General features: G+C 35.1%; 1 protein-coding gene across 5 annotated transcripts; it reads left to right on the top strand.

Moving 5' to 3' along the window:
- The first annotated feature begins 434 nt into the window (after positions 1–434).
- On the top strand, positions 435–18,121 carry LOC140779481 (uncharacterized). Of its 5 annotated transcripts, none has more exons than XR_012107347.1 (17): positions 435–789; positions 1,805–1,872; positions 3,586–3,744; positions 3,828–3,995; positions 5,247–5,397; positions 6,350–6,429; positions 9,380–9,652; positions 9,800–9,943; positions 11,953–12,087; positions 12,213–12,311; positions 15,703–15,759; positions 15,841–16,045; positions 16,476–16,591; positions 16,667–16,735; positions 16,825–16,923; positions 17,004–17,390; positions 17,804–18,121. XR_012107347.1 is itself a non-coding variant. In XM_073124557.1 (16 exons), exons 1-16 carry the CDS (start codon positions 633–635, stop codon positions 17,241–17,243), a joined length of 2,220 nt encoding a protein of 739 aa, XP_072980658.1. In that variant the 5' UTR covers positions 435–632; the 3' UTR covers positions 17,244–17,759. The 5 variants fall into 5 exon arrangements, 2 of the variants coding, with proteins under 2 accessions (XP_072980658.1, XP_072980660.1); XR_012107348.1 differs by having other exon boundaries at positions 17,796–18,121; XR_012107346.1 differs by having other exon boundaries at positions 17,766–18,121.
- The last annotated feature ends 787 nt before the right edge of the window (positions 18,122–18,908 follow it).

The raw sequence follows: 18,908 nt of genomic DNA, 5'->3' as shown, positions 1-18,908 counted from the left end.
TTTTGAAATTAAATTCTAATAAAATAGATTTAGTTGAGATATCATTAAAATTCCTATTTCTTTAAACGAAAAAGAATATCTAGCACATTAGTATTAGTATGAAGTAATATATATATATATATATATATATATATATATATATATATATATATTCTTTTGTACGAAGTAATAATTATGTTCAAAATGAGATATAAGTCAAGAGGCCGCCCTTTTACTTGTATGTGGATTAAATTCAAGCCCGATGCAATTTGATCAAAGTAGGGATCGCTTTAAGCCTTTAAATTGAGGAGTCGAGATGGCCGGCTTGATCCTTTCGATAGAACGGGGGTCTGGGGCTTAGATTGTAGTCAGTCGGATTCATTTTGAGCTGCATCGGACCCGAAATACCGCGAAACCGTTGGTACGTCGGAACTAAAACTACTCCGCGGATGAGCAGAACCCGAAGACACCCTTCTGCTGTGCCAAAACCCTGTCTCCCCACCCTTGACAGAGAAAAAGAGAAGAAAAGGCAACGCGATCGATCGTCGCGAGGCGAGAGAAAGCCCGAGCTGCCGCAATCCGGAAGCGGAGAGATAGAGAGGAGAAACCCTAAACTCCATCGGCCGCACCGAGCTAGAGAAGTAAATCCTCTCATGGCGACCAATATTGGGATCGCCCGAGGAGGAGGAGGAATAGGAGAAGAAGACGTACGAGGGGGAAGCGGGGGCCTCTCGCCTCCACCTTCAATACCCACCGGAGACGACTCCGTCTGGGCCGATGCCTCCCACCTCATCCAGGCTGCTTGCGACGGTAACTCCTCGTTAGTGTACGGTTTCTCCGTTCTTGTTTTAGCTCGGTTCGGTGATCTTCGGGTTCGATGTTTTCTTCTAGTTTCCGTGTACTAGGAGCTTCCGAGAAATCTTGTTTCTTTTTCGAGCTTCAGCTAAGAGAAGTTGCATTCTGGGGGCTCTAATAAGAGAACAATTTGTCTTGTCACCTTGTCGTGATGTCGAGTAGTAATTTTGACCTTTAATTTAAGACGCAGACACTGAGGTGAAGTTTACTTATTAAATACAAAACGTAGCTTATCATGTTATGAAAAAGAGTACAGATTTTTATGTTTAGCCTTAAAGTTGAAATCTTTTGATATAGATGTTGAACATAGGATAGTGGTTTTATCTGAGATGTGCCAAGCTGTTGCAAATATGGACTCAAGTGAACGCTATTCAAGTGAGCCAAGCTTCGCTATATAGGCCCTGGTAAAATGGCGCCAATGGATTTAGTTTGTGTTTAAGATAACAACTCTTTTGATAACATTAACTCAGTGAAGCATGTAATTTTTCATATGGACTCAAGCTGTTGCGAATATGGACTCAAGTGAATGCTATTCAAGTGAGCCAAGCTTTGTTATATAGGCCCTGGTAAAATGGCGCCTATGGATTCAGTTTGTGTTTAAGATAACAACTCTTTTGATAACATTAACGCAGTGAAGCATGTAATTTTTCATATAAATTGAGGGAGAATACAAGTTTCTAATGCATAAATCTTGCTGCTAACAAGATCCACTCCAAGAATCACTTGTTAATAGACTTCAAGCAAAACCATCCAAGTTAGCCAAACTAGGATTCTTATATTCTACTAATATGGTGCCTGAGGAATGGCTTAATTGTGAAACAGAATATGAAGAGCCAGTTTACAAATTGGCCAACTTCGTATGCCAAGTAATAAGTAATAACAGCTACACTTTTCTTATCTTTGATTTCAGCCTTATATTCTCATATGATTTTGTTTTTCTCCTCATCTCCCTCCTTTTTCATACTTATAGATCTTCAAGATGGTGAGCTTGTACATGGAGAGAACTTCAGTCTTTTTGCTGCTATGTCTGCCTTGGAGGTATCAATACTTTCCTTTTTCCTTTCTTCCTTTTTTCCCCTTGTAGTAGGATTTTATGCTGATGGATGTACATCTCATTTGTTTTGTTTAATTCTGTGCTGCTCCTAATCAACACGTGCAGTGCACATGCCTTGTCACATCTGTGAAACATGGTTACTAAGAGTACCCCCATCAACTTCAATGTCACCCCTATTCAGCATATTATATTAGAGAAGGCATTTATCTGTCATCTCATGATATGAATTATTAAACATAAGCACAATAGCCAGTCAATTAGTCATCTTATGACAGAGAAACCCCCCATAGGTCTTAAGAAAACATAAAAAGGGTTACCAGAATATCTGCAAACCATATAATGGTGTAAGTCGATCCAGCATGCGTAAGGTATTTGTCTCGAAAGGAGATGAGAGCACTGCAAAATGGTAGATGTGAGAGGCAAAGAAGAGAGAGAGAGAGTCAAAAGAGTAATGATCGGAGAAGGAGGCAGACTGACAGAGTATAGAGAAGACTGGCCATGTGGTTGTGAGCCTTAGCAATGGGTGGTCATCCTGTGTTTGGGTGCTCAGGGATGGGTTGTCAGCCTGAAAGTAACAAAAAATAGTTTGGTGGGAAAAAATGCCTTGTAAAGTTAGGGAATCAATGTGCTATTACATGCATATTTAGGAAAAGTCCAGAAATATTGAATTTTGTGTGTGGTATTACACTAGTAGACAGAAGCACGAATTTGAGTGCCGGGCAGTTTATAAATTTTGTGCATGGGGATCAATGTGCAAGATACATATCCAGAGGTAAGACCAGGAAGATTGAATTCAATGTAGGACCCATTACACTAGTATACAGAAGCGGATTTGCATGGCGGGCAGTGCGTACATCTTACCTTTTGGTGTAAAATTGTCATCAAGCTATCATGGAGAAGCACGAATTTAAGTTTTGGGTACTCCAGTCGGTGATGCTTGGCAAATACCATGTTGGCAAGGTGCCAATGTGGTACAAAAAGGCTGCCTCAACCTGCCATTATATAAGGTATGAAGTTGTGCCAAGTATCTATTGCCGACGCAGTTTTGTGCCGACAGAGTGATGAGACACCCCGACAGGCAACTTCTAAAAACTTCCACACCATGCTAATAAATATAGAGTCCTATATATGATCAAGGGAATTGTTATTTGCTTTCTTACCCAACTGTCCGGATCGATTGGATTCTGTTATCAGATGGATTAAGAAGATATCCACAAAGGACCTGGTACTTACAAGGCCAAGGGGCAAACAGTTTCATTCTCTCTCCATCGCTGACAAATATGTTTTTTTTTTTTTGGTTTGTCATGGGAGCATCAATGCAATGGAGAGATTGATGTTGTTTGAAGTGATGTCTTTCTGTGTCTAGTGGGGTTTTCTTGTTATTTTAATTTCCCTAACCTATTTGTGCTGAACTTTGACACCTTCAGATGGTTATTTTGATATGGTTCCAAATTCTGGGTTACAATTAGGTGATGCTAGGGGCTTATATTTTTCCCTGCTTTCATCTGAATTATGTGCTTGATGAGTTAGCCTCTGTTATTGTCATGCTCACACTTAATATATTTTTGGGCTTTTGGCCAACGCACATAACAATTTCTATCAGATAAATACTATTACTCTCTCAACCTCATCTTTTCCTTTTGCTTTTGTCTTTCTCTGTAATAGGTCAATTATGTTTCTGTTGTATTATGACATAGATAATGGATCCAAAGATGGATTCTGGAATTGAAAGAAGTGGATATCACTCAATCGAAGAAGCCATAGAACATGGTGCTGCTCCAATTCCTCTTAGTTATGATAGCACTGTCGATGTTCAACGCTGTCTTGATGTAATGGATCATCTTTTAGCATGTGAGGTACAATCAGCAGTATTGAACTAAGTACAATTGCCTGATTTACAAATTTTTCCATTTTAACAGTTTATATTTTATATTGACAGGCAACATGGCACAAGGGTCATTTGCTGGCACAGACTGTCTTTTCATGCATCTATCTTCTGAAGATTGAAAGAACATCGTCACATGCCTTGTTACATTCATATTGCAGAATTGTTCGTGCTACCTGCAATGCTGTCATTTCAGTTGTATCTGATGCCAGAACCCACGAGGTAGATCTGAGTGCAACATATTTCCTGTCCTAATCAGCGTCACAGTGTTTTTCTGGAAGTGTATATATATATATCCGATATTGACCTGGAAATGGCCGTTCTTTTTGTTCTTTCAAGAGATATTATGTATGAATTCCTTGGAAGATGAGAATATTGAGGTCATATATGATAAATATAATAATACTTAATGTCATGGAAGTGATATCATGGGAGTGCAATATATGAATTGCTTGATTACCTGATTCAAGATCTAAATGTTTGATATTAAGCATTGATATGGCTAATATCAAATTTTAATTGTTTCCTGGTGCAGTTAGTTATAGTGATTTAGTTGGAGAACACATTGGCAATATGAAAACTAAATTGATTTCATCGGACAAGATTGCAGTTTGAAGACTAAGAAGTATATATTTGAAGTATATTGTTTTAAACTAAATATGCTAATAGATTGGCAAAAGAGTGTTAAAGGACTCCAGGAAAGTTCCAAAGCAAGATCCAAAAGTGTCCACTTCAGAAATTGTAGTGGGATTAAAGAAGTGAGGAAAGCAGGTCAGTGTTGAATATATCTAGGTTTCAATCTTACCCATGCTGTTGTAGTGTTGTTCAATGATCAATGAGTGGGCATTGAAACTTACTTCTTGTCTTGGCAAAAAGGAGCTTCAACAGTTCCAGAAACACAGTAGGATTATTCTTATTCAGATTTGAATAGTAGCAGTTGTTTCGGACATAAAGAGGGATTAACTATAGGGAAAAGACAAAGAAAAGGTGGGGTTAAAGTTTATTTTTATGTTTCTCTGCTAATTATTTGCCCGAAAAAAAATATTGCCATGAATGTATTTTCAAATTGGTGTGTTCATAGTAGTAGATGTACTTATTCAAAATAATATTACAACTAGAGTGTTTTTATAGTTGTAGTCTTGCAGATACTTTAATGTCTTCGTAAAAGGTAGATACTAAATTTTGAACCTTTACACAGTGAAATGTTTGATTTTCCACATCTTTTGTTAGAAATTGTCATTGATCTTGCTCAGAATAAATTGCTTATGCTTTGGTTCCCTGATATAAGCTTCAATCCTTTAATCCTTCTGTTTCTTTGGCCTCTCTATTTAGCATTTGCTATTTTTGTCCTGGAAAAGTACCTCTATCACATTTTACACATTGAATGCTAAGATCAACTTTTCTTTTGTACTTTCCAACACACATTAATTATTCTCCAGTTTTATATTTCTACATCACTTTCTGTTTCTGTAGGAAGATGATCTTTTTACGATGGCTTATGGCTTGCCTTTGAAAGATCAAGATGATGAAAAGTGCTTGTCTATTTTAAACTCAGTTGAAGAAACAGTCTCTCGCCAATTGCGTGCATGTAAGGCCCAATCATCTAAGAAGAAGGCATTTGAAGGTAGTCAATCACTCAACAACATTACTAATTTTCTTAACATTAGCTAGATCTAATATAACTGGCGTCTAATGTATGTGGCTGTTTGTTAGCTCTACTTTGAATGGTACCCTAGTTCACGAGGTTCCCACCAGTTCTTAATTTGGTCAGGGCAAGAATTCAGACCCATAGCTAGATAGACTGTTTTTGTGATTTGAACCCCTGAGCTTACTGTTACACTAAGTGATCCTTCAACTCTCATAGAATGTTAGATAATATATCAATCATTAAACACATAAAAGTAATTTTGTTTCCTTTTACTCAAGTTGGTTTTGATGAGCTATGATGCCTAATTACCAAAACATAAATATGAAAGTAAATCTTAATTATTTTTTAACACGTTTAATTTGTTGATGACATTAAAGTAATTCTTCCTACATTATCTGTTTATTTGAAAAATCTATCCTTCCACGTTTTTCTGTTTGATGGAACTATCTCATAGTTGCAAATAAGAAATATATGATGTTCCCTGTCTGGTATGATCAACTAGTTTTTGTCATTAGTTACTTTCATCTGGTGAAGCGCTTTGCTGTTCTTGACATATTGAAAAATAATTTGCTCTATTTTCCTTCAGGATATTACATCCTTTTACTTTTCCCCTGCTATTTTTAGTTTTGAATCTTCCAAATCATTCCCGCAGTGGATCCATGTGTGAAATCTTGGAGAATTTACTATCTTCTCATAAGGCCTGTGGAACTAGATAAATCATATTAAAGTAACAGAATAGAGGTATACATGAGAATTGAAAGTGTGAAACAAAATAGTATGCTAGAATGACTAAAATTACAAACAAGGTTTTGTATTTCAACAAATTTTTACAAGGTAGATTAATAATGGAAATTTTTATCAATTTATAAGAATATTTGCAGAATCTTTATGGAGATGGAATTTAAGAATGCAAATTTTCTGAGTGCAGAGATGGAATCCCTTCAAAGCAATCCTGAAAAGGAAGAAGGTTATTGCAGAGCTCTTTTATGCAGATTACGTTTTCGTAAGGTCTTACCCATGTTTCCTAATTGTGTTATTGAGTAGTACTTAGTAAATTACAGTGTAAAATTATGTACTTTACATTTTAAGTATGCACTACATAATTATGTTTATCCATATACATTCTGGTGGATAAACAATAGCATAAAAAAAGTGAATTCAGATGCATCTTTATTAGATTTGACTTTTCTGACATGATAATCACCTCCTTTTTAAAATAACATTACTGAAGCAGATTAAAATGGAGTAGAGATCCTTGAGGCAACTAATTCTATCTCCAGTGCATCTGACATTGTTTACTTGCAAGGTTCAATTACAAAGGCTGTTTTAGACTGTGGTGAGGAAAAAAATTGTTATCAGATGCACTCTAGTTATTAGACTTATGAAGTTGCATCCTATTTCTTTTATAGTCAAAATGTTTATTATAGTTTAAAGATAACAATGACTACTGTCCATTTTCTAGAATCTAGATACTGGTGCTAGGGGTGTAAACGAGTGAGCTAAGCTCCGCTCGGCTTGGCTCGAAATGGAGATTACTCGAGCTTGAGACGAGCTGGTTAATAGGGCTCGTCTTGGCTTGAGTGGCTTGTGTCTAAAATATTAAATATTATTTTATTTAGAACACATTTTATTAGTCTAAGAGACCATCTATAAAGGCCATTTCAAGTTTGTTAGTTTCCGATATGAGACTAAAGTGGAACTTTATTCTAGAAAATAACACACTATCTTGAAAAATGTAGTAAGGATAAAGACATTCTTATGAATTGTGCTAGAATAACTTTAGATAAATAAATAGAACTAAATCTAATAATATATGTTTCAAGCCAATTCGAGCCTAGCTAGAGCCATTGGTTTTGCTCGATTAAGTTTTCGAGCTAAAAAACCTCAGCTTGGCTCCGCTCATTTAGAGCTCGAGTCGAGCTCTAAACGAGCTAAGCTCATAAGTTGCACAAGATAGCTACCTTTTCCGATAGCCTAACTGGTGCTAGATCCTAGTGGAGGTTGAGCACAAGGAGGGTCTATATGGTGGCCTACATGGTAAATTGTCAGGAAGTTCTATAATCCTACTTCACTTGAACAAGTTTAGGGTCATAAACCAAAGAGCATTAGAGCAACTCTATATTATCCTTTTTCTTGGACCTATTGTTAGTCATATCCTATCAAATTTCCTCAAAAGCTTCTCTTTGGTTAAAGTCGTAGACATTGAAAGCCTAGATAGAGACAAAACAATACAACTTTGGATTTACGGAATGTTGTTAAAGCCCAAGGTCTTATTTGGAATGAGTGTTGCATTTAAATTGATTAGCTGCACTAGTTTCTTATTCTCATTTTATGTACCTTAAACTAGTTTAGGAAAAGTAAGTGTTTGGTTGAAAGCAAAAATAAGGGGTGTAAATGAGCTAAGCCTAAGAGAGTCGATTCCAGCTCAGGCTCGGCTTGAAATTATTTCGAGCCTAGCTTAGGATTTAGGCTCGACTCAACCCAACTCAAGTCGTGTCGAACCCGAGCCTTGCCCAAGCCTAAAATTAGGCTATTTTTAAGCTAGGCTAAATTAAGATTATTGTTTAAATTGAGCCAGATTGAGTCCAAGTTGATAAGCCTTAAAATGAGCCAAAAACTATTCAAGTTGAGCTAAGAACTATTATATATATATATATATATATTAAGAAATATTATATTTGAGCCAAGCCTATTGGGTCGAGCCTGAGAGAGTCGGTTCCAACTTAAGCTCAGCTCGAAATTCAATTCAAACCCCAAAACAAAGCTTAGGTTTGGTTTGACTTAAGTCAAGCGAAGCCCAAACGGAACTCGAGCCGTTCGTTTATTTTGACACCCCTAGTGTCATTATTATATTTGATATGATATAAAAAGGTGAGAAAAAAAATCCTTCTTTTTAGAGGAAAATTGAGATATGTAAGAGATGAGTTGAAATAGATGTTATTATTACTTTTGATGTGACAGAGAAAATTCTTCATCTTGGGAAAAATGAGGATGTCATGTAAATGGACTTAAATGCTCTTTGTAGTTAAGGGTGCTCGAAATATTATTATTAAATTAAACCTCTAATAAAGCTAAGTGGTTTCTCAACTGCATCAAGTAAGATAGATAATTTAGGCACCCACATGGGCTTTCTATGACCCCATTGGTAAAGGTCATCTGTAAACTTTCTATGTAATCAGAACAGTAGCCGATAATTTGCATATCGACTTTGTTTCTTTTCTTCTTTAAACTGAAGGAAGTGCATATCAAGATAACTCTCTATGTGAGTTGCTCATAGGTAAAACAATATCAACCGGCTCAGTTATGTGAATCCACTAGATATGACAAACACCTCACAGTGGACTATGATTTGTTGGAATAATGTTGGAAGAAATAGACAAAAACAAATTGTTTTTAAAAGTAGGAGTAATCTTTTAATAACAGTTGAGAGTGGTACGAAATCCCGTTTAGATGTTGTCATGTAGTATATTATATATCTTGGGGTTCTATTCAATACATGTTCTTAGGTTCCCAAATTAAAGATCAATGATATTGTAAGTGGATATTGGTTCATCAATTAAAATATTGAACTACTATTTACTTATTTAGTTGCAATGAGATAACAAAGTTCTGCATTAAATTTTTGTTGCAATCCCTGATTTAAATTGTTGTTCTGTTTAACCTTAGTTAATTTTGTTACACAACTTTTTTTTTTCCCTTATCATATGGCCTCTTTTTAACTGAGTTTCTAGTTAGTTCATATCTTCTCTTCTCGGCTTTGATTATTTCACCGTGGACAATGCTATCTCCTATTTTTTTTTTAAGGGACAAAGGAAATTGATTAGTTTTTTTCCCATTGAGAGTTGAGAAATTGTGGATCTTGATGTGTTACAGTTCTTCGCCATATCATACTTAGCGTTCCTTATTTTATTTAGCTAGATTTGTAATCAACAATCTAACCCTTTTCAAATGTTTTCAGCATTTTTACCATGTTCTGATGTGCCTGAGGAAGCCTCAAGGAAGAGGCCTGGAGTTAGCACGCAAACATGTGGCTTCATGCTTATCCGAGCTAGCTTACATGTATAATTCTCTGGAATTTCTTAGATCTCAGTCATATGTATCTTGTCAAGAAAGCACTGAAAATAGCACAACTGCCTCAGGTTGTAGACCTGTTGGTTTTGATGCTAGCTTGAATAGCAGACTGTCAAATCCAACTCCACCACGTGCAATCAAAATTGTTAGCTGGAAAGATGTAAGCATTCGAAATTGAACTAAAACATGCTTAGTACATTCTATGACTGCAAATTAAAACTCTTCAATACCAGTACAGCACATTACTGGTACCAAAATGTATAACAAAAGATTGTCTGGTACTTCTACTGATTAACCTATCTTTCAGGCTGTCAGATACTTTGAGAAGCTTCTACATGATTTAGATGTTGTATGTGCCTTCTCTTTCTATCCAACCCTTGAAAATGTTCTTCACTTTGTGGTTCAGTTCCAAAAAGCACAACCAGCTCTGGTTGCAAGATCTCATCTGCAGGTATGCTCAATGAAAGTCCAGAGAGCTTTCCATCACATTCCTTTGGTTTTCTAGAGTACCCCTATTTTTTCTGTCTATTGTGTGTCTTTGAATCTTTTTTACAAGATTGGCTTTCAATTAATGCAATATCACTCATGATATCTAAGTATAATCCAAGAACGGAAAACTGCTGCCTGTAACAAGAAAGTTGTTGATATATGTTATGCTATAAGCTGTTATTCCCTTTTTCTTGGTCAGAAAACATAAGAAGACAGGAAGTCATAAGTACAAACCATTTCTTAGATTCCTTGACTTTCATCTAAAATCTTCTTGTGGCTAGATTGACAAGACAAAACTTAGAAAATAAGAATGTGGTTATGAATTTTGATATTATGATAATAGAATTTGTGAGTTCTACTACTGTTATGTAAAATTTACAATAATGGTGGTTAATGAAATGTAAATTTATTTAAATTCATTGATCTTCGACACCTGTGAAATGTGCTACCCAATTTATAGAAGAAATTCCACTCCCTACCTTTTAATGATGTTATGGTTCACACCATATGTTTTCACCATTTGCAAATTGAACCCTGCATTGAGCTTTCTTTTCTGCCCAGAAAATACCAACAATTAGTTTGTCAGAGTAGCAAATTAAACACTGACTTTAAAATGTTCGAATCCATCTCCTCTCTGGAAGTCCCAACTGAATTTCTTCCTATTTCATGTTTTATGATTTTCACAATTTTCACTTTCCTGCAGCTCAAATTTGACTGGGTCCTCTAGCATCTTTTTCTTATTTGATTCTCAAACATCCCGTGTTAGAGGCTGCTTAATGCCATGCATTATGCTCATGAGAGTTGGTATTGAACTATTGATACTGAAAGGATTCTATGCGTGTTGCATGGGTCTTGAATTTTTCACTTACTATAATTTGAAAACTACTACAAGTTATATGAAGTTATTGATAGACAATAAATCATTTTCATAAAGAAAACACTCATTTACATGCTTTGATGCACCATTGTTCCACTTTCCAGTTGACATAATTAAGCCTATGATGAATTAAGGTCAAATTCTTTTCCTGTAAAGGCTTGTCTGATTGTTGAGAAGTAAGGAAAGTTGAATGAGTAGTTTCAAGAGTTGTCTCACATTTTATTGTTTTATTGCAGGAAGTGAGTAGGAGAGTGATTTGTCTTACTTCTCCTAAATTATTAGACTTTCTTATTTTTGGGCAAACCCATTTTCTCTTCGGAGAAGGGAAGTCTACTTTCCAACTAGTTTCTAGTCACATACAAACCATGTGACCGTTAGGTTTGTTAAAGACTTTATAAGACAGCCTATATTATTTTATTTCAAGTTTTTTTCCTACATATATACCCTTCTAAAATCTCTTATTTACATGTTTACTCCTTATAATTAATATTTGCTAAAACCTTGGTTTTGTACATAGATATATTTTAAAACTTTTTCTAAATACCCAGTAAACCTAACTAACCGTTAAAATTTCATCAATTTGATTGAAAAGGTCAAAAATAACCTTAATTTTGGTTTTACATATTCTTTTCAGTCAATTGCATTTATATATTTTACATTTTAAGTACTAAAATTTTTATTTATATCTGTCAAAAAGTAAACTGAAGGGTATCTAGGCAAGAAATGATGGCTTTTAAAAGATGTACACATAAATATAAGATTTATAAGGGCATGCATAAAAATAAAGAACTTTAGAGGGGTATAGCTGTTAACAAGTTTTTTATTATTGTTTTGGTGTTCTAACTTCTATTTTTCACTTTTCTCACCAAACAAAATCTCACACTCTTCGTCTCACTAAACATTAGGGAGTCAGGTTTTTGTTAGGAAGTTACTTGGCAACTTTTACTTCTCAACATCACTTCACTTCCCTCACTTTCCGACAACAAAACACACGCTAATTGTATCATTTGAGTAGTATGGATAGAACTGATAGCTATATTGGGGCTTATTATTCCTATTGCATCCTCACTGGAATCATAATGACTTATGGGCAGCTTCTCTTGGTTCAAGATGGAAAGCTTTATGGACGATATTGCTTTTATGAAGTGATCTCAAGGGCTTTAACATTAGGAGATCTTACATCAGATAAAGAATTTCAGACAAATGAATTTGTAGTACAGCTAGGACAAGTAAGGGCCACTGCTTGTTTAATTATTATTCTCGTCATTGGAAAATTATTTACTTCTAGTAACTTTCTCTTTTTAAAATTTTTGGTTTGATTTGGTGGAACTGCTATGCACTAATCAACGTGTAGCTGGTGGTCAATTTGCTTAAAATTCTTTGTACGAATACTGCATGGCAACGGCGGAAGCTTGGAAAAGTTCTTCAGGATTGGAGTGTTATTTCCATACAGGTCTGCACTAGCAATATTTTCATGCAAACTGTTGTTTTGACTTTGGAGCATCTCCTCTTCCTTTTTAATTTATTTTTATCATGTTGGTGTTTAATAGCATAACTTAAAGAAACCTTTCATATGTGTCCTTTACAAGTTAATGACCATTTAAGATTACTACCTTAAATAAAAAGTTGCAAGTACCATGTTGATCCCTGGTCAGTATAAGGGCGTGCCATTGTCACATATTGACACATATTTAACACACCTCGAATAAATTTTTTATGATATTTACATATGATTTTGGTGTCTTCGACATGACAGTTCTTAGTTTTGGTTTGAATATATATATTAAAGCTTACATTAGGGTCTTTTATCCTTAGATAATATTATAAATAGGTTATTTTCTATGCACGGATACTCCATTTACTCATCCGTATCGATATCCGATACGCATTGGATACCAATACGGCCTCGATACATATCGGATATGGCTAAAGAAGTATATGAATTAAAAAGTATAATTTTAATTTTCCTTAATAGCTCCGATTTGGTGGGATACGATACCGGTACATTGATATATGACACTAATGTGTTTTTAAGTTATTTGGGATTTAGCAGGTCGAGTTTGCAACAAAAATAGGTTTCGACCTGTGAACCCATTAACATTAAGTCATTAACTAATCTGAGCTGCAATGCCACTAAAGCCTTCTTCCATCCCTCATGTTGACATGTCTCTCTTTCCCTCTCATTCAACGACAAGGAGAAAACCCTAGCTTCCTCGTGCAAACAACAATCTTCCTTTGTCACAATGACGAGCTTGGGTTCCATCGCTCCTCTCTTTCTCTTTACCTTCACAGCTTGACTGGTCTGCTCTCTCTCTCTCTCTCATTTTGTGATTGGGCTCCAGTGCTTTCTCTTTCTAACTTTGCTTCGAGAATTTAAGACTCTCTTTTTGTGCTTGGGCTCCACTATTTTGAATGAGATAAACATGTGCTTAACAAACCACTTTCCTAATTTTCCTACCCTGAATGAGAAACATGAAAGCATTTTACTACTTATGCCCTTTCCTATATAGTTTTAATTACAATTGATGTGTTGTATTGTTGTGTTAAGATGCTTTTTGTCTACCATCACAATTTGTTTTAGATGTTTCATCTGTATCACTATTAATTCTATATATGCTATCACCAGAATTGTTTGCTACAATTTTTGACATGCACAAAGATCAATATGCTATCACTGGACTTGTTTGCTACAACTTTTGACATACACAGAGATCATAATTCATAAATCAAGCAATCATTCCTTCTGTAGTAAAATTATTACATTGGTTCAATATAATATATTTTGAGCTTTATCTAAGTATAGATATCTATTGTGCTGATTGAATGTGGGGACAAACTCTATCTGGTCCTCCTTTTGCCCATAAGTTCTTAAGTTCACCTCTTTTCAGCTACAATGGCAGAAAGATGCCTACAAAACATTCAAAAGTAGTGAACATGAGATAAGCTATGGAGCTCATATAGAGTGATATATATTAATTTTAACCATATGTTATTATTGGTAGCAATATATTAAGAACATTTTTTATTAATTTATTTGTTGTCGTATCCATGCTATATCCATATCATAGTTTTTAAGAATTTATTATATCCCCTTATCCTATACAAATATACATGCTTTATAGACTATTTTATCAAAGATATATCAATAGTCAAGTAGAAACTTAGAAATATGATTTAACATATAATATGACTGAATGCATTCATTAATTGACAACAGTTCAATAATTAATACCACTTATACCTCTTGAACTATCACCGTTTTTTTAATATACTCCCTAAATTTTTTTAATTGCCCACGCACTCCTTTGAACTAAGAAAAATATCTACATATACGGTCTGAACTAAGAAAAATATCTGCATATACTTTCTGAACTAAGAAAAAAGTAACTATATAGACCTCTAATCCTTTTTTTTTGTGGTGTTCACGGGCTGTCTTTGTGATAAAAAAAAAAGTTCAGAGAGTATATATAGAAAACGATGATAGTTCAGAGAGTCTAAATGGAATTTTTCCTAATTAAAATCAAAAACCCAGTTGAATATAGTTAATCTAACATGTTCCTATATCAATTTGACTTGATTTGAAAGAATTTGACATATTAATGTCAATCTTTTTTATAATTTAGGAAAAATTTGTAGAAATCTAATTATGCTGAAATTTTAGTTCAAAATTATAAAATTTTGGTTCAAATCAACTCATATGGAGTAAATCTAATATGTTCCTATACTGATTTTGACTCAATTTGAAATAATTTGACATACTAATCTTGATTTTTTTTTAAATTTGAGAGAAATCAAAATTTTCCTGTGTTCCTACATTTTAAAAATATTTTTTATAGATCTAGCACAGATATGCTAGATCTATAGAAAAACCCTTACAAATAATAGATCTAGCAAAATGCCAAAATAGAGTTAAATCTATTATTTGTACACCCAAAAATAGTTTTTAAAGTGTAAAAGAATTCGTATGGACTGGCATGTCCCCATTTCAGCCGACACAGCTTGGCACAAGGTCATGCCGGTTCCACACGCCCTCGTACTGATTGACATGGCTTGGCACAAGGTCGTGCCACTAGCGCATCCCATGCTGGGTTTCGTGCCATCATTAGCACGATCATCCTTCTTTAAGCATCCTTCACACTGTTTTTTCTTTATATTTCATATCAATGCAGAAATGAGGAATCTAATCAGTAAAAGAGATATTTAAACTCCCTGAACTATCACCATTTTTTATATACACTTTCTATACTCTTTTTTACCATAGACCCCCTAAACCAAATTTTTTTTTTTTTTTTGGGTTTAGAAGTCCAGATAGTTATTTTTTTCTTAGTTTAAAGTGATATATGTTGATTTTTTTTTTTTCGTTCAAAGTGTGTACGTAGATAATAAAAAAAATTCAGAATGTGTATATGAAAACAGTAATGTTTAGGAGATCTAAGTGAAATTGTGTTTAGTATGTCTAAAGCCAAATAAAATTCCCACCAACCATGGGGCTAGGTTGGAATTAAACCCCATCACCCACGTCTTCCAAGTCCTGTCCTTTTAAGAAATAACATATCTGCAAGGTATATTGTTGTACCACTGTTAGATGATAATTTCAATAGGATGAGAAGGTATGCTTCAAGGATGCTTCACCCGCATATGCATGTCAGTGAAATTAACTCATACATGAAATGTACCATACCGTGTGGTTGCTGTTGTATCAGTTCAACAGAGAACACTAGCAAGGCCCATACTGCAATGGTTCTTCTGTGTTTCATGACTTTTATGTTTGGTTCACTCTGTTAAAGATATATTTTAACAGAATAACAGAGGATCTGAATGCGCTGACGGGTAGCATTTTGCAGTTGGAAATGGCTTTCAAAAGAGAGTTTGGGGAAATGCTAGATGTTTCAGTTGAGGAGGTGATTGAAAATAGCCTTTGATAGTAGAATCTTTATTATGACTAAGTTTTCAATCAAATAACATTACTAAATGATTTACAGAGTGTATGCATGAAAGTGTCCAAGCATCTCCTTATTTGGGCTCAGGAGCAAACCTACTGGATTGCTTCCCGGTTTCTTACATTAGGTTTCGAGTTGGAACTTTATTCTCCCAGTGAATACTGTATGGTTTACTGGTATATGTATGTGGTCTTTATGAAGCTCGTAGAAGCTATGCAGATGAGGATGGTTGCCAACATGGATTTCCGTAAGTTATCTTGTTTGTTTCAATAATATTTAATTTGGAGCTATGGAAAATGTCCACACTGATGTTTAATTGTGGTTCCTATCCTTAAGATAATAACTAATTTCTTTGTTTTCTTTGTGATGCTTCCTATGCATTAGTGAACGTATTAATGTAGCATACAACCCAATCTATGTATTTATTTGAATCATTAAATTGTAATGTTGACTTACAGAAAAGGTAGACATGTTATCCCTCTGTTATATGCTTAGTAGGTTCCTTTTCAGCCTTGAATACTGTTTTGTGAAGTTTGTAATATGTAGGATATGCATTAGAAAGATTACCAAGGTGTATTGACAAAAATTTTTCTCAAATACCTTAGCATCAGTGGAATTTTTTTTTAAAACAAAAAAATCTCAACAAGCTTTCCTTCTGATACTTATATTTGTACTAGCCCGAAGAAAAGGGAAAAAGAAAAGGGATCATGCAAAGGATTCAAGAGATGCCATGGTACCATCCTCTTGCTTATTACTACAATGCTATATTTGTCTCTCCGAAGGACTGGCCATGGTACATATCTATCATATAAATTTGGATGTCATTTGTTTACACCATTGCATCATTTAATGCTTTCCATTATTGCAGACGCTAGCAGCTTTGAGTAATGAATGCAATACATTTCAAATGCCAAACACTTTTAATAGTGAAGAAGAGGTCCCTGGATATTTAGTGCTGTTTTATTTTATTTTTCCCTGCATTTAACAATGCACTTGATGACTGACATTCATTTGCTGTCTGCGCAGAGGTTTATTCAGCATTTTGATCTCCTCCAGAAAACACATATTGCCGAAAACATCTCATACTACGTCTTTAAAGAGTCGATAACCCATGCTTGCATTTCTGTTGAGTATTAAGTTGTCAGGGTATTCATTATTTTTCTTTCACACTAACTAAAACTAACTAATGTGCATCTATGATGCAGAATGTAGTGAAAAACAACTATTTTAGAGAAGCTCAAAGGATCACCACCTCTCTCAGGGGTTGTTTTTCTGGCGAACCAGACAAACTGCTAGAGCTCCGTCAGATAGAGCAGGTTGCGGAGCATAACCGCATAGCATTAAATGTTATCAATCAAGTTGGCTCCCATGATCCATCTCTTAAGATTTCACTTGATTTCACTCACCACCCGTACTTCGCAGTTCTAGTAGTCAAGAGATCATAACCATTTCTATGGCAAGCCAATTTTGAACACTCAATAAGACTCAGAAGCTGAAGTCAAACCATCATTTGTAACATTACATTGCTCGAATGCTCGCCATTCTTTAGTTCACCAAGAGCTCAAATTCTGTAAGAGAATAGTTGAACCTAGGTACCACCTCGACCTTTATTTTTCATGATATTTATTTGCAGAAGTTCATTTATGCATGCAATTCTATGTATTATTACTTTTGTAGATTTGCCCAGCTGATTAATATTTGATTATTTCAATAGTTTCAGATATAAGTAAATTAAATTGCAGCTTTGCTTACCAACTGTCTTACCATGTTTGTTATTTGGGATAGACATGTACATGTAAGCACAAGTTCAATCTTGAAACTACCTTAAAGCTAGACATGTCTGGCTTTATACAACTGGTGGAGAAGATTCAATTTAATTGGGAGTTACAATATCGTTGTAACTCGGTATTACTATAGTACAAAGGAATGATCTTTCTTTTCACTTTGTTCCTTTTGTTCAACGATAGGTCATTGGCTGTGATTTGCTTGACAAGCAGCATTGCAGGTTCTTCAAGCAGCGATGAAGGTTTCCCTCTGGCAACTAGAGAAGGATATAATCATCAGAGATTTGGCATAAAAACACATAAAGTGGTTCCTGCGGTTGTAATTTATATGTCTAGCACGCAAAAAATTAAAAAAATTGTTGTATTCTCTTCTACCGCAGGGCTCCTGCATTTGAGAAGTGTATGTAAAAGTCAATGAATTTTTTTTTGGTCATATCAGTTAAGATCAGAAATCTTTGTAATCCCCTCTAGTCAACTTGTTCTATAAGTTTAGGGGAAAATATTTAGCAACATTTAATTTAACGAGCTCTTTAGGATCACCGTTGACTCAGATTTGTCCATTGGGATTGGGGGAAAAGGATCGAAGATGACAAAGCCGTTCCATGCTGTGAACTGTCACAAGCAAGACCAGCTAATCCACGATTCTTTCATGATGCACCAGTACACAAGGCAAGTACATATGATTAACCGTTCACCTCCCTCTCCTATCGCAAGCTTACTGCACATGCGCATGTAGATCTTGATGCATCTCTTTACCTACCGCATCCGCATGGCCATAAGAATCACTTTGAACGCTGCTATAACCAGCTTATAAATAATTTACAAAAAGTGATTACGTGGTGTCTTATAAATTCTCTCCCTTCATCTCGCAATCATCATAATTAATGCACACAATGATGCTGCGTAGCATATGCGTACTTTATAGATTATTTGTAGGTATGGCCAAAAAATAACTTTTATTTCCTCACGTTCAGGAAAAGGGTAACGATATTTCCTAGAGAGATGCAATATGATTGCCCTGTCAATTATTAACAAACACCCATACTAAGATAAAAGCGCGGGAATTGAGCTCCTTCGGATGAAATCAGATTGAAATATAAGCCTAGTGATGAGTGTGGAATGGTGCTCTTCTTTTATCTTGATTAACACCTAACTTGGCATGTTACAATCCAGATGGACTGTCCGATGAGCTTCTCAAAGGGTCCTCTGAAGAATGTTGTTGGTTTACTAAGATTTCCTAAAAAGAATTTTTGGTGATTATTCAAGCTAGCTGAGTAGCTGGGTAATAGTGGGAGACTGTTCTGTAAAAAACGAAGAGGAAGGTGA

This window comes from Typha angustifolia, chromosome 15 (genome assembly GCF_048772165.1).
Source record: "Typha angustifolia cultivar Huaian chromosome 15, ASM4877216v1, whole genome shotgun sequence".
Taxonomy (NCBI): Eukaryota; Viridiplantae; Streptophyta; class Magnoliopsida; order Poales; family Typhaceae; genus Typha; species Typha angustifolia.
Note: the sequence above shows the minus strand (reverse complement) of the source record. Positions and strands in the feature narration are given on the sequence as shown.

Coding starts and splice junctions, on each gene's coding strand:
- LOC140779481 (XM_073124557.1), top strand. CDS start 633: ATGGCGACCAATATTGGGATCGCCCGAGGAGGAGGAGGAATAGGAGAA. Junction 9,653..9,799: donor AAATTGTTAGCTGGAAAGAT/GTAAGCATTCGA, acceptor CCTATCTTTCAG/GCTGTCAGATACTTTGAGAA. Junction 9,944..11,952: donor TTGCAAGATCTCATCTGCAG/GTATGCTCAATG, acceptor ACTTATGGGCAG/CTTCTCTTGGTTCAAGATGG.